The sequence below is a fragment of the Salmo trutta genome, chromosome 3 (genome assembly GCF_901001165.1).
Source record: "Salmo trutta chromosome 3, fSalTru1.1, whole genome shotgun sequence".
Taxonomy (NCBI): Eukaryota; Metazoa; Chordata; class Actinopteri; order Salmoniformes; family Salmonidae; genus Salmo; species Salmo trutta.
In genome coordinates this window covers 53199422-53225451 of record NC_042959.1, presented here as the reverse complement: position 1 = coordinate 53225451, position 26030 = coordinate 53199422, and the positions used below count along the sequence as shown (strand labels likewise).

Genomic DNA, 26030 nt, shown 5'->3' with positions numbered 1-26030 from the left:
AAGACTATTCCTAGACCTGGCTGCCCAGCCAAACTGAGCAATCAGGGGGAAAAGGGCCTTGGTCAGGGAGGTGACCAAGAAGCCAATGGTCACTCTGACAGAGCTCCAGAGTTCCTCTGTGGAAATGGGAGAACCTTCCAGAAGGACAACTATCTCTGCAGCACTCAACCAATCAGGCCTTTATGGTAGAGTGGCCAGACGGAAGCCACTTCTCAGTAAAAGGCACATGACAGCCCCTTGGAGTTGGCCAAAAGGCACCGAAAGGACTCTCATACCATGAGAAAGAAGATTCTCTGTTTTGATTAAACTAAGATTGAACTCTTTGGTCTAAATGCCAAGCGTCACGTCTGGAGGAAACCTGACACCATCCCTACGGTGAAGCATGGTGGTGGCAGCATCATGCTGTGGAGATGTTTTTCAGCGGCAGGGACTGGGAGACTTGTCAGGATCGAGGGAAAGGTGAACAGAGCAAAGTATAGAGAGATCCTTGATGAAAACCTACTCCAGAGTAGGGCTGTTACGGTGACCATATTACTGCAACACTGGCAGTCACGAGTCATGAAGGCAGTCAATCAAATTCCACATGACCATTTAGTCACGGTAATTGGGTTTCTCCAAGCTCTGATGCTCCCAAACTTGCTAACTGCCTGCAACTCAGCACTCTATTGTCCCTCTAATCACTCTGACATCAATGCAAATGTAATCGAAAATATAATCAAACACTTCATGAGAGCCTATGAGCTTATGTTTATGCAATTGCGTGAGAAAACAGGTTGATGGCCTCTATTAAAAAGAGGAGCATCCCATCAGCTTTCTATAGGCTAGGCCTACTATATTTATTTCTCAACTTTCCTAATATTAAGCACATTGCTTCTCTTTACAACAGGAGTATAGCCTACCTAACTGACATGAAAATTAACTACAGAAAAAGCTGCTCCCTTCGCTATTTAAGTGTATAGATTACATTTATTTTTTTCCCCTGCCACTGTTTCGAGACAGGTGCATGATAATGGTCCATTCTAAATCAAAACAAAATCAAGATAGGCTGATATTGTCACCCATCAGACTATCACTTGTGAATTATATATTATCACTTGTGAATGACGCCCAGCTTAAGAAAAATAACAAAGCCTTTTTTTGCAACTTTTTGAAATCATAGTCACACATGTAGCCTAGCCCATAGGCCTATATGTTTTGATAAGGTTTGTGCCAAATAACTTCTTAAAACTAAGCAGATTAATCCACTTTACAAGGGGCATAGAGCCTAACTGGCAGGTATAAGCAGTGCGTGAGTTTCAAGTTTGGGGAAGATAATTTTCACCATAAAAATGCACCTTTATAATAAAAACATTACATACTTATAACGTGAATAAATAGCCTAATAGTTTATCAACATTTTAAGCTAAACATTCTGATCTTTTGCATCAGCCTCATTGCGTAAAAAAGTATTTTTGATGCTACTGGTTGTATTAATTTGGGATCTATCACATCCCACAACTGTCCAAGACTATGTTTGGAATATTTATTTCTTGCACAGAATAAGTCAACTTTTGTACTATGGGGGATAGTAGATTGACATAGCCTAGTGCTTTTGCTATTCATTAGGCATACTCATCTTGTTGGCATACTCATCTTGTTGGCTGACGAATGTGGACAGTTCTTCCAATATCTTCAATATGCAACTCGGAATTGGATAAGGACGCCCACAGTTGCGTACCCGATGTGTCTGTCTTCACTTGTAGCCTGTGAGGAAGACCTGATGTGATGGAGAGCCATGTGAGTGAGAGGTGCTATGGAGCACGCAGAAGGGAGAAGGGAATTCTAATTATTATAAACTCAGCAAAAAAATAAACGTCCTCTCACTGTCAACTGCGTTTATGTTCAGCAAATTTAACATGTGTAAATATTTGTATGAATATAACAAGATTCAACATCCGAGACAAAAACTGAACAAGTTCCACAGAAATTGAATAATGTGTCCCTGAACAAAGGGGGGTCAAAATCAAAAGTAACAGTCGGTATCTGGTGTGGCCACCAGCTGCATTAAGTACTGCAGTGCATCTCCTCCTCATGGACTGCACCAGATTTGCCAGTTCTTGCTGTGAGATGACTCTTCCACCAAGGCACCTGCAAATTCCCGGACATTTCTGGGGGAAATGGCCCTAGCCCTCACCCTCTGATCCAACAGGTCCCAGACGTGCTAAATGGGATTGAGATCCGGGGTCTTCGCTGGCCATGGCAGAATACTGACATTCCTGTCTTGCAAGAAATCATGCACAGAACGAGCAGTATAGCTGGTGGCATTGTCATGCTGGAGAGTCATGTCAGGATGAACCTGCAGGAAGGGTACCACATGAGAGAGGAGGATGTCTTCCCTGTAACACACAGCATTGAGATTGCCTGCAATGACAACAAGCTCAGTCCGATGATGCTGTGACACACCGCCCCAGACCATGACGGACCCTCCACCTCCAAATCGATCCCGCTCCAGAGTACAGGCCTCGGTATAACGCTCATTCCTTTGACGATAAACGCGAATCCGACCATCACCCCTGGTGAGACAAAACCGTGACTCATCAGTGAAAAGCACTTTTTGCCAGTCCTGTCTTGTCCAGCAACGGTGGGTTTGTGCCCATAGGCGACGTTGTTGCCGGTGATGTCTGGTGAGGACCTGCCTTACTACAACAGGCCTACAAGCCCTCAGTCCAGCCTCTCGCAGCCTATTACGGACAGTCTGAGCACTGATGGAGGGATTGTGCGTTCCTGGTGTAACTCGGGTAGTTGTTGTTAACATCCTGTACCTGTCCCGCAGGTGTGATGTTTGGATGTACCAATCCTGTGCAGGTGTTGTTACACGTGGTCTGCCACTGCGAGGATGATCAGCTGTCCGTCCTGTCTCCCTGTAGTGCTGTCTTATGCGTCTCACAGTACGGACATAGCAATTTATTGCCCTGGCCACATCTGCAGTCCTCATGCCTCCTTGCAGCATGCCTAAGGCACGTTCACGCAGATGAGCAGGGACCCTGGGCATCTTTCTTTCAGTGTTTTTCAGAGTCAGTAGAAAGGCCTCTTTGGTGTCCTACATTTTCATAACTGTGGCCTTAATTGCCTACCGTCTGTAAGCTGTCTTAACGACCGTTCCACAGGTGCATGTTCATTAATTGTTTATGGTGCATTGAACAAGTCGAATCAAAGTTTATTTTGTCACGTGCGCCGAATACAACAGGTGTAGACCTTACAGTAAAATGCTTACTTACAGGCTCTAACCAATAGTGCAAAAAAGGTATTAGGTGAACAATAGGTAAGTAAAGAAATAAAAGCAACAGTAAAAAGACAATGAAAAACAGTAGCGAGGCTATAAAAGTTGCGAGGCTACATACAGACACCACTTAGTCAGGCATGGGAAACAGTGTTTAAACCCTTTACAATGAAGATCTGAGAAGATATTTGGATTTTTACAAATTATCTTTGAAGGACAGGGTCCTGAAAAAGGGATGTTAATTTTTTTGCTGAGTTTATTTAGCCCAAGCGCACAACGGCCACTGGCTGCAAAAGGCATGGATTTTGTTAGGGAGCATTACGGCCACACAAAGGGGATGCTGCCGGAAATTCTAGGCATTATCAAGTGTTTGTCAAATTAAATTAGAGACTGATGAAGTGTGTACAACCTGCTCAAAAACAAAGCAGAGGTGCCTCCCGAGTGGTGCAATGGTTTCAAGGCACTGCATCACAGTGCTAGCTGTGCCACTAGAGATTGAGGGTTCGAGTCCAGGCTCTGTCGCAGCCGGCCGTGACAGGGAGACCCATGGGGCGGCGCACAATTGGCCCAGCGTCGTCCAGGTTAGGGGAGGGTTTGGCCGGCAGGGATGTCCTTGTCCCATCGCGCACTAGCAACTCCTGTGGCGGGCCGGGCGCAGTGCACGCTGACACGGTCGCCAGGTGTTACGGTGTTTCCTCCGACACATTGGAGCAGCTGGCTTCCGGGTTAAGTGGGCATTTTGTCAAGAAGCAGTGCGGCTTGGTTGGGTTGTGTTTCGCAGGACGCACGGCTCTCGACCTTCGCCTCTCCTGAGTCCGTACGGGAGTTGCAGCGATGAGACAAGACTGTAACTACCAATTGGATACCACGAAATTGGGGAGAAAAAGGGGTAAAAAAACCCCCAAAAAACATGCCTTTCAAGCAACTTTTTTCAAATCATCATTAGAGTCGAGTCAGGCAGCCTTACAATTAATAAAAAATCTAAACATATAGCCCAACATTTGTAGAACAACTAAAGTTAAATTAATAACTCTAAATTAGGCATATAGGAGTACCTATTTCTTTGTTAACTGCTCAATACAGAATAGCCACATGTGCGCAGTTCCTCAAATCGTTATGTGAAAAAATATCCTTTCTATTTTATTCAGCTTTGTTCAATTTTACTCTATAAAATAATGGCACAGAATTCTAAGCAAATCTTGTCTGCTAAACGAAGTAGTGTAGCCCACAGCCATATAGCAAAGCCAGATCAGGACTTAACATAAGGACATACATGGATTTATTGTGAAGGTGTAGGCTATATTACATGGATTTATTAGACTTTATAAAATGTAGACGTTCCAACAGTCTGTATCAGTGGCTTGTAGGCTGTGTGTGGAAGCCAGGAGTTGCTAAATGTGTTTATGTTAATTAACGGTAAATTACCGTGAAACCGGCAGTTATTTGCTTGACAATCACCGGCTGATGAAATTTCGTGACCGCCACAGCCCTACTGCAGATCGCTCTGGACTTCAGACTGGGTCGAAGGTTCCCCTTCAAACAGGACAACGACCCTAAGCACACAGCCAAGACAACAGAGGAGTGGCTTCGGGACAAGTCTCTGAATGTCCTTGAGTGGCCCAGCCAGAGCCCGGACTTTAACACGATCAAACATCTCTGGAGAGACCTAAAAATAGCTGTGCAGCGATGCTCTCCATCCAACCTGACAGAGCTTGAGAGGATCTGCAGAGAAGAATGGGAGAAACTCCCCAAATACAGGTGTGTCAAGCTGGTAGTGTCATACCCAAGAACACCTGAGGCTGTAATTGCTGCCAAAGGTGCTTCAACAAAGTAAAGGGTCTGAATACTTATGTAAATGTGATTTTCCATTTACATACCTGTTTTTGCTTTGCCATTATGGGGTATTGTTTGTAGATTGATGAGGGAAAAAAATATTTTATCAATTTTAGAATAAGGCTGTAACGTAACAAAATGTGGAAAAAGTCAAGGGGTCTGAATACTTTCCGAATGCACTGTATACACGCACGCATGCACACACACACACACACACAGACACATTCACACACAGACCCACACACACACAGACACACGCGCGCAGACACACACACACTACCTCCACAGCCTGTGTGTCGGGGGTGAGGCGGTCGAAGAGGAAGCAGAGAACACGCAGGTCCCGGCAGTACAACACCAGCTCCTCAGGAGTGAACTTCAGAGAGGAGCTAGCCGTCACCAGCTTGGTCCGGGATGGGCCCACTGCAGCACAGAGGTTACACAACCATCTTACGGTCATAACACAGGTACACAGAACACAGTACACCACTGATGGTTCATAGCTACAGCTTCCTGTGTTAAGCCGAGTCTTGAATCGGGTTTAGGATATTACCACTGTTTATTATTTATATCATTCATCAGATTTGTTTTACAAGTACATCTCTTGGCTCTCATAGAACAAAGGACTTTGGGACCACTACAGCCTAGTAGTTGTAGAAGCCTTACCAGCTACAACCTTCTCAATGGAGGCCAGGGCCACGTCATGATCCCCCAGGAGCACAGGGTCTGCGTTGTCCTACATACGGAGGGTTAGAGGGATAGTACAAATATAGGTCAGTTTGTCTGATCAGGATTTTTTACACCAATGAATGGATGGTCTGAAAACGTTCTATATGATGTTGTTGATTACGCCCACAAGCCTTCTTCTAGCAATAATACGGCATCATTACTACTTTCCTACTATGATAGCAGGTGAGCTGTCCTTCAACAGTCCATACTCAGAGCTAGTCCAGTACTCACGTCAGGTTTGGGGCTGTCCTGGGGCACAAAGGCCACTCTGAAGTGGGTACAGAAGAGAGTGCCAGACAGCCATCCGCCCCCCTCCTTGGCAGTTAGTTTCTTCCTCACCAACACAGCCCTCTGGAGCACACACTCTCCTGGGGAACACAGACAGGGGGTTTATGCTGGAGCACACACTCTCCTGGGGAACACAGACAGGGGGTTTATGCTGGAGCACACACTCTCCTGAGGAACACAGACAGGGGGTTTATGCTGGAGCACACACTCTCCTGAGGAACACAGACAGGGGGTTTATGCTGGAGCAGACACTCTCCTGGGGAACACAGACAGGGGGTTTATGCTGGAGCACACACTCTCCTGGGGAACACAGACAGGGGGTTTATGCTGGAGCACACACTCTCCTGGGGAACACAGACAGGGGGTTTATGCTGGAGCAGACACTCTCCTGGGGAACACAGACAGGGGGTTTATGCTGGAGCACACACTCTCCTGAGGAACACAGACAGGGGGTTTATGCTGGAGCACACACTCTCCTGGGGAACACAGACAGGGGGTTTATGCTGGAGCTTACTGAACATAATACAACAACTTTATTGTCCACAGAGTGTTTCAAATGTGCCTGATTGAAGAAAAAAACTAAAAGGTACACAAGTTTAGAACATCATGAGAGTTTCATTGTCAAGACTGAGCATTCCAAGGTCAAGTGATAAATTGTGCAAAATACCAGAATGATTGCGTGTTTGAGGGAAGGGAGAGGGTAACGTTGAGTGCTATGTATAACAGAAATGTGAATGAAAGTAAACTTCAGCATGGAGTTTATCAAGGGGCTGGGAGGTGCTATTTTCTCAGCTATGTCAGCAACTGAATGGTTGAGTCAAGCAGATGTAGTCGTCTGGCATCCAGGTCCAGCTTGGCATTTGCCTCATATTTCCGATCACATTGACATTTCACATACACATAATTAAATATGGTGTGTGCAACCAATGTGATTACAGTTGTACTGTACATAACAGTTAGCATAACAGCCCTTACATATAAGACCTCTCTCATGTACTTTGATCCGCAATCCCAATTCACCAGCTTGTGATCGGGCTCCATAAACTCAAAATCACTGAAAGAATGGTTTCAGAAAAGGTACTCAGACACTCATTTTCTCTCTAAGACGACACGCAACATTCAACTCTCTTTTGTCCTTCCACACTCTGAATTAGTATCTATTTCTTTACCTTCATACAACTATTTCAGCTCAGCCTGTCTACGTAGCTATCAGTCTGTATCAAAATGGCAGCTGCTAATGTTTCAGTAGAGAAGGACCAATTCTCCTGTCCGATCAGGTCTGGATCTACTGAAAGATCCAGTGATAACTGCCTGGCGACACAGCAACTGTAAGGACTGTATTGAGCGCTACTGCGATCAGGATGATGAGAAGGGGGTCTACAGCAGCCCCCAGTGCAGACAGACCTTTATCCCCAAGGACCTTTCTGAACAGAAATGCCATCCTGGCTGATATGTTGGAGAAACTGAACGGAGAATTCCAAAGTGTTTTCTTTTATGTTAGACCCGGAGATATGCAGTGTGACGTCTGCTCGGGGAGAAAACGGAAAAGTGGATATTTCCTGTCTGGTGTGTATGGCCAGTCTACTGTAGGACTGCCCTCCAGCATCACTATGAATCTTCTGCATCTAAGATGTACACGCTAGTCAAAGCCTTGCCAAAACTGCAGGAGAAGGTCTGCTCCCGTCATAACAAACTGCTGGACGCTAGTCAAAGCCTTGCCAAAACTGCAGGAGAAGGTCTGCTCCCGTCATAACAAACTGCTGGACGAGTACTGCAAAGAACAGCAGTGTTTCTGTTATCTGTGTAGATGAACATAGAAGCCATGATATAGTCTCAGCTGCAGCAGAAAGGAGTGTGAAAGAGATTCAGGTGAAAATATGGTGGGAAACATTCCAACTGAAGAGAAAAGCGAAGACATGGGAGATGAGAAGCTATGGCGTCACTCAAGAGCTCTGCACAGGCAGCAGCGGAGGACAGTGAGAGGATGTTTAGCTGGAGCTGATCCGCTCCATTGAGAGAAGGTGCTCTGAGGTGAAGGAGTCGATCAGAGCCCAGGAGGAGGCTGAAGTGAGTCGGGTTGAACTGCTCCTGAAGAGACTGGAGCAGGAGGTGGGTAAGCTGTGGATGAGAGAAGCTGAGTTGGAACAGCTCGCACACACACACAACATATCACATCTATTTCCTTCAGACGTACAATGAACATTGTAAGCCTGTCTCTGAAGAGTTGCCTGCCACTTCCACTAAACCAGGCTGGGATTTTGGGGCGGTGAGGAAATCAGTCACTGAACTCAAGAAAAAGTTGAAGAACTACTAGAATGGAGGGGTGGAGATAACCATGGCAGAAAGCTGTCCAAATGAAAGCTGTCCAAATGCTAGTGCGACACAAATATATTTAAAGCAAGAGAGGAATCATTCCGTCATCGCAATTATTGATATCAATGCAAGCATTGTCGCAAATACAAAAGGCAGCATGATACCATTCCCCTGCCTTTTCTCACTGTGGTGTTTTGGCCTTGAAAGAAGCTGCTTGTATCAACGCCAGTCATATACTATTCCACCTCACACTCCAACTTCTTCTCATCAATATACTGTACTTACAGTTGAAGTCGGAAGTTTACATACACTTAGGTTGGAGTCATTAAAACTAGTTTTTCAACCATTCCACAAATTTCTTCTTAACTTTTTTAGGATAGGGGGCAGCATTCGGAATTTTGGATGAAAAGTGTGCCCAAAGTAAACGGCCTGCTACTCAGGCCCAGAAGCTAGGATATGCATATAATTGGATTTGGAGAGAAAACACTCTGAAGTTTCTAAAACTGTTAGAATAATGTCTGTGAGAATAACAGAACTGATTTGGTAGGCGAAACCCCGAGCACAATCCATCCAGGGAAAAACCTTTTTGAGCTCATTGTGTTTTCCACTTGGGAATCCTGATTTATAAGGGCCCTGGTTCCAGTTCCTATGGCTTCCACTAGATGTCAACAGTCTTTAGAAATTGGTTGATGTTTTTCTTTTGAGGAATGAAGAAGTACGGCTGAAAATTGTTCTTGTCACTGTGAAGGGCTGAAGTCTTTTATTGCGCGTACACAGGAGCGCGCTCCATGGTATTTTTCTTCGGTATTGAAAACAGATTATCCCGTCTTAAATTGTATCTATTATTTACATTTTAGGATACCCGAGGAAGGATTAGGAACATTGTTTGAAATGTTTGGACCAAGTTTACAGGTAACTTATTAGATACTTTGTAGGCATGTTGGGCGAGTTGAAACCAGTGTATTTTTGAATCAAACGCGCCAAATAAATGGACATTTTGGGGACATAAAGAAGGACATTATCGAACAAACGGACCATTTGTGATGTTTCTGGGACATTTTGGAGTGCCAACAGAAGAAGATCTTCAAAGGTAAGGCATATATTATATGGCTATTTCTGACTTTCGTGTCGCAACTCCCTGGTTGAAAACTATTTGTTATGCATGTGTGTGCTGGACGCTGTCCTCAGATAATCGCATGGTTTGCTTTTGCCGTGAAGCCTTTTTGAAATCTGACACCTTGGCTGGATTAACAACAAGTTAAGCTTTATTTTGATGTATCGCACTTGTGATTTCATGAAAGTTTAATATTTATAGTAATTTCATTTGGATTTGGCGCTCTGCCATTTCACCGGATGTTGGCCAGGTGGGACGCTACCGTCCCACATATCCATAAGAAGTTACAAACTATAGTTTTGGCAAGTCAGTTAGGAGACACAAGTCATTTTTCCAACAATTGTTTACAGACAGACTATTTCACTTATAATTAACTGTATCCCAATACCAAAAGTTTACATACACTAAGTTGACTGTGCCTTTAAAAGGCTTGGGAAATTCCAGAAAATTATGTCATGGCTTTAGAAGCTTCTGATAGGCTAATTGACATCATTTGAGTCAATTGGAGGTGTACCAGTGGATGTATTTCAAGGCCTACCTTCAAACTCAGTACCTCTTTGCTTGACATCATGGGAAAATCTAAATAAATCAGCCAAGACCTCAGAAAAACAATTGTAGACCTCCACAAGTCTGGTTCATCCTTGGGAGCAATCTCCAAACGCCTGAAGGTACCACGTTCATCTGTACAAACAATAGTATGCAAGTATAAACACCATGGGACCACACAGCCGTCATAGCGCTCAGGAAGAAGACGCGTTCTGTCTCCTAGAGATGAATGTACTTTGGTGCGAAAAGTGCAAATCAATCCCAGAACAAAAGGAAAGGACCTTGTGAAGATGCTGGAGGAAACAGGTACAAAACTATCTATATCCACAGTAAAACGAGTCCTATGTAAACATAACCTGAAAGGCCGCTCAACAAGGAAGAAGCCACTGCTACAAAATCGGCATAAAAAAAGCCAGACTATGGTTTGCAACTGCACATGGGGACAAAGATCGTACTTTTTGTAGAAATGTCCTCTGGTCTGATGAAACAAATATAGAACTGCTTGGCCATAATGACCATCATTATGTTTGGAGGAAAAAGGGGGAGTTTGCAAGCAGAAGAACACCATCCAAACCGTGAAGCACGGGGGTGGCAGCATCATGTTGTGGGGGTGCTTTGCTGCAGGAGGGACTGGTGCACTTCACAAAATAGATGGCATCATGAGGGAGGAAAATTATGTGGATATATTGAAGCATCATCTCAAGACATCAGTCAGGAAGTTAAAGCTTGGTCGCAAATGGGTCTTTCAAATGGACAATGACCCGAAACATTTGACCCAAGTTAAACAATTTAAAAGGCAATGCTACCAAATACTAATTGAGTGTACGTAAACTTCTTACCCACTGGGAATGTGAAGAAATAAATACAAGCTGAAATAAATAATTCTCTCTACTATTATTCTGACATTTCACATTCTTAAAATAAAGTGGTGATCCTAATTGACCTAAGATAGGGAATTTTTACAATGATTAAATGTCAGGAATTGTGAAAAACTGAGTTTAAATGTATTTGGCTAAGGTGTATGTAAACATCCGACTTCAACTGTATGTAACCTCATTACACTTCAGATGCATTTTCCAATCCAAATGCATGACTTCCCTTCTGGGCAGGGATGTATTGGTGCATATTTACATATTTACCTTTTTTTATGTCAATAAAACTTTCAATCTAACCTGATCTTGTCTAGTCCCATGGGATACAGGGCCAATATATTTTCCAGGCTGATACAGCTTTGACTCTACAGCAATCAATATTAGTCTATTACCATGTTACTACGCCATAAATGTGTTTAAATGCTTTGTTGGGAATGACGAATTTATGCAACATATTTTGAAATCTGTTTGTAATATTTTGTTGATTCTTGAAAATAAAAACTAGATTCCAGAACTCTAGAACTCCAGAACAAAGCTTCCAAAAACAAGCCCTTTCACCCATACAGCTCTCTCACATCTAAACACACTGAGCACAAAGACACACACCTCTTTCACACAGCAGTGAGACAGCACATTTGTAATGCTCTCTCCCAGCAAAACAAAGCCTTTGCCAGCTAGACTTGGGTTTCCATGGCAACAAAGTCCAGGAGAGAGTAGAGGGGGAAAATTGCCTTTTTGTCTCTTGCAATGGAAGTGTTTGACCAGACACCATCATGGTGGAGAGAATGTTTTAATCTTCAGTTTTTAGAACAATAAAAATGATTTGGTGTGTTGTTAAAAGGGCTGAATTCCTTCAAAACTAATTTTAAGGAACAACTGAATTCCTTCAAAAATAATGTTGAAGGAAAACAAAAAAGCAATAAGTCAAAAACATAACTGCACAAAGCATACCATTTTTGGTAGTGCTCAACCTCAGTCAGCCAATTAGACCTCAGTTGAGAGAAGATTTTCAGGGATACCGAATTACATAAAAACATAAAAACAGGAAATCGTAATTTAACACATCAAATGCTTGTTCATCTTATGAGAAAGGGAACTTTTAATCAAGGTCTTCACAGCTAACACTCCAATACTTTGCCCATTGCACAAGATTAACACCAAAGCCTGGCAAAAACTACAAAGAAATCTTCAAAGGGTCCCTCAGCAAAGCCACAAGATCTTTGGGGTGTGTGAGCTGAGGACTGGACTCAAGCAAGGCACTGTGATTAGGCTATGTTTACGCCGACTTCGGTCTCACGACGCCGGATCAAAGTCACAAACCCTCAGCACAAGTATTCCCTTTCTAAAGTCCCGGACATATAGCTACTAATTAAACTCTTGAACCAGGCGCCCTACGGACACTTTAGGTTTTAAACACAAATGAGCCCTTGTTTCTAGGATTGCCTGTTACGCTGTGGCCAATCAGGCTCAGTGGGATTTGCGTGCTCCTTTTAATGGCTCCCCGGGTGCAACAGTGCTGAAGACATTTCCCAGGCATTGTGGCTCACAGACATGAGAGAGGGGACAGGAAGTGTCTGCTTCTGGTTTGACTGTTCTGGACTGGAGAGTCTGCAGGTGGTTTACATTCCTACAACATGTGAAGCTGAGGATTGAGTCACTCAATACTCTGTATACAGTGATGCTGTTTATAAGATGACACTGGTAATTTAACAGTTTAAACAGTTTTACTTTTGTCCTACAGAGTGCAGGCCCCACACCCACCACACACACAAAGCTCAAGTGCCTTTGTCTCTCTCTCTCTTTCTCTCTCGCACCCAAAAACACATGTACACAGACTCACATATGCACTCAGACAAACACATACACGTGCACAGACACTTTCAAACAAACACACATAAACACTGGAAAATCCCCATTGTGGCTATCTTTCTCTTTGTCCATTGGTGTTCTGCCAGTGGATTTAACAACCTGAGAAATCGGCCAGAGAGAACACAGCTGAATGTGATATGAACCAAATGCTCCATTCAATTTCATTTGTTTCCAGTCACATTTGTTCTCCATTTTGTTCCTATGTGCGTGCAGAGGAGACATCTCTGGCCCTCTGCTAACCAATGGACAGCAGTTTTACCAGAGCGGTGTCATGAGATATCTGATGAAACAACACACACAGCTTTGTTTTCGTGAATTTACAGGACTTTTTGGGGAATAGAAATATATTCCCATTCAAAAGTCCTATTTTCCCTAACCCCTAAACCTACATATAACCCTAACTTTAACCCCAAACCTAACAATTAAGCCTAAAATAGCATTTTAACAAAATCCGGACATGAAGTCCTGACTTTTCAAAATGTTTCTTGTTTTCCTACCTTGTCAGGACATTCTGGTGACCTGTCAAGACATTGTGGTCCTGATAATGTAGGAAAACATGTATACATATGCACACACACACAGAATGCACAGAGCTCTTCCTTACTTGCATTTTTCTACGGCTGGCAATGCTTTCCACCTGGCTACCCCTACCACAGTCAACAGCACTGCACCCCCCACAGCTACTCGCCCAAGCCTTCCCCATTTCTCCTTCTCCCAAATCCATTCAGCTGATGTTCTGAAAGAGCTGCAAAATCTGGACCCCTACAAATCAGCCGGGCTAGACAATCTGGACCCTTTCTTTCTTAAATGATCTGCCGAAATTGTTGCAACCCCTATTACTAGCCTGTTCAACCTCTCATGGCGTCTGAGATTCCCAAAGATTGGAAAGCAGCTGCTGTCATCCCCCTCTTCAAAGGAGGGGACACTCTTGACCCAAACTGCTACAGACCTATATCTATCCTACCCTGCCTTTCTAAGGTCTTCGAAAGCCAAGTCAACAAACAGATTAGCGACCATTTCGAATCCTACCGCACCTTCTCCGCTATGCAATCTGGTTTCAGAGCTGGTCATGGGTGCACCTCAGCCACGCTCAAGGTCCTAAACAATATCGTAACCGGCATCGATAAGAAACAATACTGTGCTGCCGTATTCATTGACCTGGCCAAAGCTTTCGACTCTGTCAATCACCACATCCTCATTGGCAGACTCAATAGCCTTGGCTTCTCAAATGATTGCCTCGCCTGGTTCACCAACTACTTCTCTGATAGAGTTCAGTGTGTTAAATCGGAGGGCCTGTTGTCCGGGCCTCTGGTTGTCTCTATGGGGGTGCCACAGGGTTCAATTATTGGGCCAACTCTTTTCTCTGTATACATCAATGATGTCGCTCTTGCTGCTGGTAAGTCTCTGATCCACCTCTACGCAGACGACACCATTCTGTATACTTCTGGCCCTTCTTTTGACACAGTGTTAACAACCCTCCAGACGAGCTTCAATGCCATACAACTCTCCAACTGCTCTTAAATACAAGTAAAACTAAATGCATGCTCTTCAACCGATCGCTGCCTGCAACTGCCCGCCTGCCCAGCATCACTACTCTGGACGGTTCTGACTTAGAATATGTGGACAACTACAAATACCTAGGTGTCTGGTTAGACTGTAAACTCTCCTTCCAGACTCACATCAAACATCTCCAATCCAAAGTTAAATCTAGAATTGGCTTCCTATTTCGCAACAAAGCATCCTTCACTCATGCTGCCAAACATACCCTCGTAAAACTGACCATCCTACCGATCCTTGACTTCGGCGATGTCATTTACAAAATAGCCTCCAATACCCTACTCAACAAACTGGATGCAGTCTATCACAGTGCCATCCGTTTTGTCACCAAAGCCCCATATACTACCCACCACTGCGACCTGTACGCTCTCGTTGGCTGGCCCTCGCTTCATACTCGTCGCCAAACCCACTGGCTCCAGGTCATCTACAAGACCCTGCTAGGTGAAGTCCCCCCATATCTCCGCTCACTGGTCACCATAGCAGCACCCACCTGTAGCACGCGCTCCAGCAGGTATATCTCTCTGGTCACCCCCAAAGCAAATTCCTCCTTTGGCCGTCTCTCCTTTCAGTTCTCTGCTGCTAATGTCTGGAACGAACTACAAAAATCTCTGAAACTGTAAACACTTATCTCCCTCACTAGCTTTAAGTACCAGCTATCAGAGCAGCTCACAGATCACTGCACCTGTACATAGCCCATCTATAATGTAGCCCAAACAACTACCTCTTCCCCTACTGTATTTATTTATTTTGCTCCTTTGCACCCCATTATTTATATTTCTCCTTTGCACTTTCTTCTACTACAAATCTACCATTCCAGTGTTTTCCTTGCTATATTGTACTTACTATGCCACCATGGCCTTATTGCCTTTACCTCCCTTATCTCACCTCATTTGCTCACATTGTATATAGACTTATTTTTCTACTGTATTATTGACTGTATGTATGTTTTACTCCATGTGTAACTCTGTGTTGTTGTATGTTGTCAAACTTCTTGCTTTATCTTGGCCAGGTCGCAATTGTAAATGAGAACTTGTTCTCAACTTGCCTACCTGGTTAAATAAAGGTGAAATAAACTTCTTTAGGTAGTTAGTGTGCTATCCAAAATGAGCTCATAAAGCATACAATTGTATATTCTTCAGAGATATTGACCTGCTCTTCTCTTGTCACTCAGCAAGGCCAGCAGTGACAGTCCAATGATTGACACCAAACCAAATCCAGTGTAACATAAGCGCATGGATCAGGGGATTGTGGTTATGCTCTGAGGAGGGTCCTTTCCACTTGGCTTTGTCTGTGGATCTACAGTAGGCCCCTCACATTCAAAAGGTACACCAGCTATCTATCTATCCACCCATAGCGGTTTGTGCTGCCCTGACCCATTCACCCCCTGGAGCCCGCTCTGGTTTCCCCTGTCCTGTGTCCGAATGTCATCTGAGAATGTGATGAATGGCACGCAGGGTTGTATAGTATACAGTACACTGAGGCCTGGGACTGTTCCGACTGTCTGTGTGTCTGTGGGATGCTGCAAAGTGAGCCCTTTCACCCAGTTTGCTTCCACAGATTCCCCATTCCCTTGCGTGGTGCATCTGTGAAAGTGTGTGTAGCACATTTTTCGGAGCTGAAAGTCAGTTTCCAACATGAGAGAATTCTTTCGCAGAAACTATAACAGTGTTTCCAATTCAGATGAATCCTTTCTGCCTTAATGTGAGGCAGATTTCCATGACCAGATGTGTTTCAAATCTGACATAGGAAATTGGTCAGAGAAAGGGAAGAAGAGGGATGTGAGAGCCGGAGAGAAAGAAAGACAGACGGACAGAATTTCACAGTCACACGGCAACAAAAACAACTCAGAATGGGACCACAGTGACCCTCAGACAAACTGGGAGAGTCTGGAAAGAATGAGATAAAAACAGTTTCTGAATCAGACAGAAAAAGTGAATGAAGTGGGAAGTGAGGGAGGAGGGACGGGGAGGGCTGTGTCTAGGTCAGCGGTACAAGGTGGAAGTGAGAGCTGAAAGTGAAAGGGACAAGGAAACACACACACTGCTCTCACAGAGGTGCTGTGAATAACTGCTGATATGAATCGTTAGAGATTAGCTTGGCTCTGGAGGGGCCCTGGCCTGCCAACATTCCAGTTGGAAAGCTCCTGCTGCGGCGTGCTGCTGAAACTGAGATTATGACCAGGGGCAGGGGCCTGCAGCACTGCTCTCCACAGCACACAGACACCCTGTTCTCAGAGGCTACATTACAGTAGCTTAGCACTAGGATTTAGTAAGAAAACAGAGATACAGATGGGTGCCGTTTCAAAAGATGGACTTGCCTAAAGAGATGTGGCTGACGCTGTGTTTTCAGACCCACATGTTATGATACACGTACAGCTACTGTATTTGTCACATGGAACTAGCCTCATATTCATCAGTGCTCTTCATTCTGGGTCTTACCTGGTAAGCAGCGTAGTCCAAACATATCTCTCCCCCGTGCGTTAACACCACTGTGACTCAGCATCCTCTCCTGCGGGGGGAACAGAGAACAGGCCTGGTGTTATTACTGCACCCCATCAAAAGTAATAAGAGAACAAACACTAATGTGATTTTGCTTCAACTCAAGATTTTCTTATTGACCACATTCCCCAAAACCATATCCAATCCCACAATGCTCCATGGTGACTCTCGGTTTCCATGTTTTATTAGTTGTTTAGCTCTGTACTGTATGATTTGATGCGGTCTCAAAGTACTCCAGGCTGTTCTGCTAGCGGCATAATCCAATCCCATAGAACCACAGGTTGCTATTACCGGACTATTGGCTAGCTGCTAGCACATATGGGCCCATTTAGCCTGAGCTCCCACCCACCACAGAAGACCATTTACATAGGGTAGAAATCACACAATGCACAAGACATAGGCCTGGGCATTGACAACGGAACTGTTTGTTCTGGTAATGACCTCTCTGGGGGTCCAGTATAGAAACATGGAAATTGCTTTGGACTGAGGTCAAAGTATACAATAAATCTTTATGGTACTGACTACTCACTCAGCAATTCTTCATTGCCTACAAGGCCACTATTCACAAACATGTTACATTTTTGCTCCAGTTTAGTCACATATTTCTTGGCTTGCGAACTAAAAACAACTTACTATAATGTGTGACAAATACTCTTAGGCTACAATAATTCTTGTGACACACACAATGTAGAGGTGAAGTGAACTGTGTGCTAACATGCTAATGAGAACGTATGACACTTCTGATTTCCTTTAGATTGACAGTGGCTAAAACCTCACGAGATTGTTAAACAAAGATAACCTTTGCTCCTTAAACAGGTTGTAAGGTCCACTCATTCATAGCATAGCTGTTTGCCTTGTCTGTGAAATGCATATGCCCAACTGACCATGTCAACAGAGGCCTAAACTCAAGAGCACTCTGCTAACATTAGCATGATGCTAGCATAATATGCTAGCATCATGCTAATGTTAGCAGAATACTCAAGTGGCTGAAAATGCTAGAGAATATGGAGCTTGAGAAACTTGTCAACAATAACTATAACAGAACTTGCACATCTGAGTAATAGTAGTATTGGTTTTCAGCTTCGTTCCCATCATCAAATCACACAGCTTTTAAATTCTTGCCTCAGAAAACAAGTGCCAATTCTCAAGTGAAGTCATGTGGTTAATCAATTTTCCAAATGTATTGGCTGCAGTTAGTGTGAGAGAACCCCAACCTACCAACCCCCCTATCAAAAACCTCAAAATGGGCTCTAACAAAAATCTCAGAAATAGGCTAACAGTCCTGACTTTCTCATAACAGAAGATGAAGTCCTGGGTTATATCAAGACATCCTGGACAGGGTTATTGTTCCACCAATTTTATTGACTCAATCCTCCACCCAAGACCTGAGTTAGCAGAAGGGCATGGTGCATAAACAAGCCAGTTTTTAAATTACAAGGGAGAACACTAAAACTTTACAACGTTCTTGGTTTCTGCTCACCAGCAGACCATTGTTCATTTTTGTTTTCTTCTGGCTTTTCAACTCATATGTTTTTCCATGGTTTCAGCACCAATTCCCCATTTAGAACTCAAACACCCACAACTGCATTCCTTGCTCTTTTTCTGAACTTACTTTGATATTTAGATTTTTTAAATCTGAAACTCAGTTCCTTGCATCAACCCTTTTGGTAGTTACCAATATTAACAAACTCTGTTTCTGTGCCTTGGTATTGTGTTATATTCCGAAGTTCAGGAAACATATTTGGATTCCAACAGCAGAAATTCTCTAAACTGCTCCACCAGATAAAACTACATTGGAGGCTGAGGAAGAATAGAGTGAAAGCCCATCAAATAAACTACAACAAAATGTGTCATAGCATGAAGCGTAACTGCACTAGACAAAGGTTGAACAAGTCAGCAGGTAGATTAGATAGGAGAGAAGGGCGAGGTGAAGCTGTCTAGACGAAAATGACTGGAACCCTAAATCGGTGAGGGAGAGGAAAAATCCCAAATTAGAGTCCTAAATCCAATTCACCCCCCAAAATGAATAACCACATGTCCAGGCTCTGTTTCTGCTGATGTTTCACTCCTTGACTCTCCCTTAAGTATCTGGCTTCTGTGTGTGTACGACTCGATCACTCTTTCCCTCCCTCCTGCCCTCCTTCCTTTTCTCCACAGGGAGTGCAGCCAAGGCCCATTGCAGTTTCCATTGCTCATGGCTTCCCCTTGCCACTGCGGCCAGACTTCTTCTGCAGAGGAGAACATACCTCCTCTGCCCTGAAATAGACCAAACTTACTGGTGGAAGGAAAGTGGCAGTCCAACACCACATAAACCTCACACTGTAGGGTTGAACAACGTCCCTCGCCAACAAGGGGCCTGTGTGTAGCTCAGGTAGTTTCATTTTTACTAGTTAGATCGTTAAAACACACTGTTTTAACATGTGGTGCTGCTGTAGAGGGAGGTTAGCCTGTTGGTTTATGTGGTATTGTCCATTTCCTCACATTAATAAGCAGGTTTGTGGCATTGTCGTAGGGGCTCTAAAAATGTAAACAAGGATGTTGGGTCTTTTCTCTAAACATGGACTCGCTTTGAAGTGTTTTACCTCTTGCCCCATTTGGAGCAACTCCTGAAACATAAACCAGACAAAAGTCGTCCTGAAACCCAAAACCGTTTCTGTCTAGCCATGAGCCGTGGCTTTGCTTTAACGCTGCCTCATTTCTTTTGCGTTCAAGGAGCGTCTAGGTCAGTGTAATACATTTCCTACAACAGAAATAGTCACATCAAACACTTTATTATACCGAGAGAACAAAACCCCAAAGACAAAACAATGAAAGAGATCCCACACTGGAATAGACTACTGAGAATTCCACCTCAGAATGTACCAAAGACAAGGAAGGAAAGTGATTTAAACATATAGGAGAAAATATGAATGTTTTAATGAATTGTAAATTCATATGCCATTATCCACTTGCCCTGCTTAAAATGCAGCTTTGAACCACTTGCTTACTCTACAGCCTGCAGAAGCAGTACTATAACTCTCTCTATGGAATCTAATGTGCACACTACTCTCCATATAAATGAAGGTAGAGGGACTATTTATAGTAATGCCTATGGCGTCTCGGCCTTATATCATTATAACGACCTCAGCACAGACTTGGTCTGCAACAAACACTCATTAACTGCCCTTAATGATCGTCCAAATGAGTCGTTGTTCATGGTGAGACATTTTGCATTCTAATCCTCTTCTATATCCCTCTAAATTCAACTGTGTATCATCTAGTTTGAAGGAAACGGTTTGTATACTCAATGATGCACTCGCTGTGTAAGGAGGGTTCAAAGTTCAATCAGAGGGTGTGTGTGTGTGGCACGTGTGTGTCAGAGGGTGTGTGTGGTGGTATGTATGTATTTCAAGCTTCTATTTGTCACCGTTTGTGCATGTGTCAGTTCATAGCTTAAGTATGTCTATTTGTTGACTGTTATAACAGAACAGGTTCCAATAACTCGTGTTTTAAATGCACTTCTTGTTTAACAAACATTTGTGACTCTAGCAACTCATAACACATACAACTCCCACATTGGGTGTTGTCCAAAACATTCTAGACACTTGAAATGGACAGCAACAGGCTACCATCCTTATTTCACGCTTCCCTCGGGGGATCGCAGTATTGGTTAATAATCACCCAACGTACGATCAATAAATCCTTGAAAACAAGCATACATCTTGTTTACTAATGAGAGACGGCATTGTTTTGTTCCGTTTCCGCATGGGAAGCGCCGCCAGTTCAATAGCTTGTTTCAGGATCGGAGGCCTTGGCCCGATGGGACCAGGCGTGTGAATACCATTTTGGCTCTCTTTTATGAGCCCTCATGGATCTCCAGCCACTCTGAATAGAGCTGAGCCCTCCTCTGACATTTTCACTACTGTGGCACTTGCATTGTGTTGTGTGGTTGACTGACTGCTTCCAGATTCTAGCTAGCTGAGGAGCCAGCATGTGAACAACTCAAGTGAGGGGAAAGACAGAGTAGGGGAAAACAACAAGCCTGGACTGTAATTATGAACAGTAACATGCAAACCTCCTTATAACCCAACCAGTCTGCATGTGATGTGAAATGGACGGCAGGACTTTGCTTAACCTTATGTCATTTCTCAATGGTAACTAATTTGGTATTACTGTACATAGCCTACATACACAAGAGTTACAACACTTATTCCACAAATGTAACTTGGTTCAGTATTGGGACCAACTGTAGCCTACTTATTAAATACAAAATGTGCACGACAAAGGTTTCAGATCCATAGTCAACTCATTCCTCATTTCTATCCAGTGCATTTCTAAACCTCAACAGGTTAGTGGAAGTGAAACCAGAGCGTGTAGGTGTGTAATATTCAGGACATCACCATATGTTTATCTGCAGCCACAGTGCAAGCGTATATTTTCAAAATGGTTAAAAGAAACTGCTATTTCTGTTGGGTACTTATATTCATAATCAAATTCAAAACCTCCTGCTCCTCAGGCTGTTGTTTCCATGGCAACAGTCAGATGTTGCGCTAATCACCCCCACTCCACATGTGAGCAGCAACGCCCGAGGGTGGTGTTGAGGCATCCGTTATCGTTTCCCCCTGCGGCTTCTCAGAATAACCGTGGAGGAAGAGCTAAGCAGCACAGAGCGCACCAGCATCAAATTTACAATTCTAAAGAAATATCTAGGCTCTGACCATCACTGTAATAAATCAGTCGACCAATTTTCACCAAGTTTCTTCAATTTAGATTGGTTTTAATTGTATTGGGCTTACAGACATGTCCCTCGCCCCGAATGTGTTCACACAGACACCGTCTTCCATGCAATGACGTCCAAATCTCTTGTATCTCTGTAAATCTGCATGGCTGCTGCCTTTACAAAATACTTTTCTCCAAAGACGGGCGTGATAAACCATTTTCACTGACATACTGTAGGTAAAAGGTTGATCCCTTTGTGGTGGTATAACAGAGTTGAAGGCATCAACAGTGTAGACAGACCCATCCAGAGCTACACCACAATGTGTTCTGTGCAACAACAACAAAAATTCAAGGCCACAAGACATGAAAGATCTCAGAAATAAACCTGAATGTTAAGAAACCACAGGTCTCGCAGGTTCAAAATAAATTATATATATATATATATATATATATATATATATATATATGCCTTTAGTGATAAAGTGTGTGATGGTAGCAGCTTCCTGGATGATTGCTTCCTGGCCACCCAAGTTTAGAATCAAGAGGTGCTGCTGAAGAGTAGTTAGGAGTTTTTTAAGAAAACAGGCATCACTCTAAGCCTAATGATCCAAGGTCTTGAATATGTAGTCAATTCATATTCCCACATTTCATTCTTCTCATATAATACTGTACAGTATGCAACTGTACACTGTCTGTAGGGTTTAAATTAAGTTTAGTCCATCAGCTCTAAATCCCTATTAACCATATGGGCATTCATAGCACATGCCATCGTTTGGTATGGATAATAATTAATAATTAATAGAATCCAAGCAGGCAAAATTAATCAGTGCACATGTGCCTCTTCACCATACCGTCTTCACCTAGTGCATAAAACAAAGAATGCTACGATGGACAGCTTCTTTTGGATGCTGTATAAAAAGAAAACAACACCCTTAGTCCCAGACAGTAAGAATAAAAAAACCTACATTCCACAGACAGACTGAAGGGCATCAAACCATTCAACTGTTTCCACAAGTAATACGTTTTACAGTGCTTCATAGAATTCGATACATTGCGAATTAGTTGAACACATTGTAACTAACCATTATGAACACAGCAAGATTTCTAGGTGGCATTTAGATCTGTTTATATAGTCCACCAATGATGGAACAAAGTATTTCAATGTATTCTTCTCATTGGTAGCTAAAAAGTTGACTCACGGCAAGCTACCTTTCAGAACACGAAACAAATCTAACACAATATTAAAACATTGAGTGGAAAGCCTACCTTTATATCTGGAACCATTTGTCTCACTTTGAACGTGGTTTTGGATCCCGTTAACATTTTGACGTCCAATACTCAACTCTCTCGGGAACGAAATACAGAACGTAAACCCTAGTTAATTTACGTTTTTTTCGATAGCGAGAAGAAAAAGGGCCTTTAATCGCTCCATGTCTGTATCAGGAAAACATAAGAAACGGTCCACTTTCTTCGAATGTCAGCGATACCCTGCATCACCGGTTTCGAGAACAGAGGTGGTCTCTGTGAATCAGAAAACTAATTTCGTTTCTTTCACGGTTATCATTGCCGAAAGAATCCATGTATGTAGGCTACCGTGTAGTGCACGCCCCACATAAATGTACCGCCTGTCAGGAATATTGCCTATAGTTGTTAGTCACTGGAATGTGGAAGAAATGTTTACCACTGCTTGTACCCTTTCCTTTTCCATTTGTTGATTCCCTCGCCATAGTTAAAATGACACACCAGTGAAAAAAGCAAGTGCAGTACAGCCTCTTAAAGGGCCAGCAGTGTAAAAAGCATCTAATAGGATCCCAATTTTTCACCAGCAGTTTGTACTTCTATAATGGTCCTGCAAATTAAGCCACCTTATTCAGGTAATCAAGGTCTTGGTTAGTTGAACGAGGTGTCACAGCACTGAGACTAAAGCAGTTCAGTTCTTCAGGACAATGAAGAACGCTGTAATTTAGGAAAGGTGAGGCAGACAGTATGTAGAGCTTTTGAAGTAGGCCTAGTTTTATGGAAATGGAGATGGTTCAAATGGGCCGTTTAATAGGTTGTTGAATACAGGCCTATACACAGATGCAAATATATTTCTAAATTCAAGTGTTTTGCCTCCAATATTACATTAAGTCATTTGTAATTGACAAACATTCACCGAAATTAGAACTATCGAAAGAGCCTGAGGTGCAGAAATAAAAACGTGATAGTGTTGTCCCATCGTTAACTTCAATATAGATACTTAACATCAACAGCCCTATAACATTTTACAGGATCATACATGCTTATAAAATAGTTGTAAATCATTATACCCATGTTACTAATGCAGAATGAACTGGATGCTGCATTTGTAGTATTCTGTAAAATGGCATTGTCACTAAGGGTTCAACATTTCGCCTACCTTGAGAATTTCAAACGAGAATGGAAGCAACGATGTAAAAAAGAAAATACCATGAGGATGACTAGGCTTAAAGAGCACAGAAGCAATCAAAGAAAAAATACTATTTCAAAATCTAAATAAATTACCAGTAGTAAACTACCTACAAGATAAAAGCCCTAAAAAAGGCACCCATTTGTAGGTTAGTCTTAACACAGGCAAGTGATGGATATGAATGATACAGTACCTGCAGTTGATCCTTTGATAAATGATAAACGTCTGAGGTACGGCTGCTCTGTCATCTGAACTGACAAGGTAGAAAAGGTAGTACTGCAGTAATGCAGACAAATGCTATTGGAAGAATATTCCAGCGGGAATGTACTGAAGAAATTCCTTTCGATGAGCAAATAGAAATTCTAAAATGGATAAAGTACAGTCTGTCCCTCCTAACAGCCAGGTGGGGAGACCGTGTCCTTGTGAACGAGCTATAAATCCAAACCTCGTTCTACCACATGGGACCCTATTCAATATTACATAAGGGTCTCCAATTTCTCTAATACATAGAACAGCTTCAGGACACAGCCAGCTGCATCATCTGAGTGAAAGTTACTTCTAATGTGTAATGTTGTAACAAGTTGTTTCTAATACGTAAAAACAGCTTTTGCTGTTTAATCAACCAAGCGAGAGAGAGACTTGAGTGTTTCAACACAATTGATAATTGGACAATATAATACAATAGTTTTGAACATTTATATCTACTGGCTGGCATCAGATGTAGATGAATCGATGTACACATTGATTCTAACAATGTAAATCGCAGTTAACCCAGAACTCAAATCTGGTGTCATTTGATCGATAAATGTAATGGACGAACGGTACCATTTATGTTTACGTATTCTGGCCACGAAAGATTTGAAATCAATGGTGTCACAATTACATCATCCTTAGATCAAGATAATACCAATTCTCACCTTTCATCCAACATTGTACATCCAATGAGTACATTGAAAAACAGACAATCCCTTTTCTATACATCTCTGGAACACCTACATTTGTAACCCCCCCCCAAAACAGTCAGAAACAGAGTAAAACATTTGGATTGCCACCATGTTGTTGAAATACAAATGAGAATTTATTCAAACAGTGCAAAAAAAATAAAAATAAATCAGATGTTCTTTCCATCCAGATTGCACTGTCACAGCCTCTCCTCTCCAAACATGAAAAGAGAAAATAAAATTAAAAAACAGGTCAAAAAACCAGGACATCCCAAATCAGCTCAAAATAATGCACAAATTTGGTTAAATGGAGTAATTTACATGCAACAGTTCCAGTCCCATGCAACTAAAGTTTCCCATGTTCATGTTGCTGATGACTATTCTGTCCCATAGAAATGAGAGAAAATGTACAATATAAAAATAATGGGTCAGTTACTTTGTAAAACAAATTCAAAGCCATCTTATTCCTAGAGAGGGATTGCAGCAAGAGCATAAGTTGAAAACACCAACAATCAAGTATCGAATCATTACCGTAATGTGTTAGCATTGCATGGATTGATGGTGAGAAAATAAAAGAACACACGTAAAATTCAAATAAAAACAAACAAATAAAAGCCAGTCTGCTTGACACATAACATACTAAAAGTTTCTCAACTAAACATTCCAAAAGGAAACTTCGGAAGAAAAAAAATCTTACTATAAATATATATTCTCAAATCATATTGTCAGGTCAGCAATGAGGAAAGTAGTTTGCTAATGAGAAACCTTTGAGTTTAGGAGGCTCTTTTGTGATCAACCTTGACAGCGAAACTGTCCATTCTGGTGAATACTGACTCCTCCATAAACCCAGGCTATTACAAGCTTATATTCCACTCATTTTAGCATCCGTCAATATAGATTATCTTTAAAAACATTGTAAAACTTTGGGTTTACAAAAATAACTTCAACATATACAACCTCACTGTCATTTGTTTTTTTTATACAAAAATGTTTGCAGTCTATAAGTCAAAATGTTCAAGATGTTGTCTGTAAGCCATCCAATTCTTAAAAAAAAAAATTGTTGACGTAAGCTAATATTATTACATTGA

At 42.5% G+C, this 26030-nt stretch overlaps 1 protein-coding gene across 1 annotated transcript in view; it reads right to left on the bottom strand.

The window, feature by feature from the left end:
• LOC115178471 (myotubularin-related protein 11) overlaps positions 1-23326 on the bottom strand; it is a 36461-nt gene extending 13135 nt beyond the window's left edge. Inside the window, exons 1-5 of the mRNA XM_029739671.1 lie at positions 22840-23326; positions 16816-16885; positions 6050-6186; positions 5756-5825; positions 5373-5512 (exon numbers count right to left, since the gene is read on the bottom strand). Coding sequence (XP_029595531.1) covers positions 5373-5512; positions 5756-5825; positions 6050-6186; positions 16816-16885; positions 22840-22896 — 474 coding nt within the window. The 5' untranslated portion in view covers positions 22897-23326. The remainder of the gene's footprint in view (positions 1-5372; positions 5513-5755; positions 5826-6049; positions 6187-16815; positions 16886-22839) is intronic.
• Between the last annotated feature and the right edge of the window lie 2704 nt (positions 23327-26030).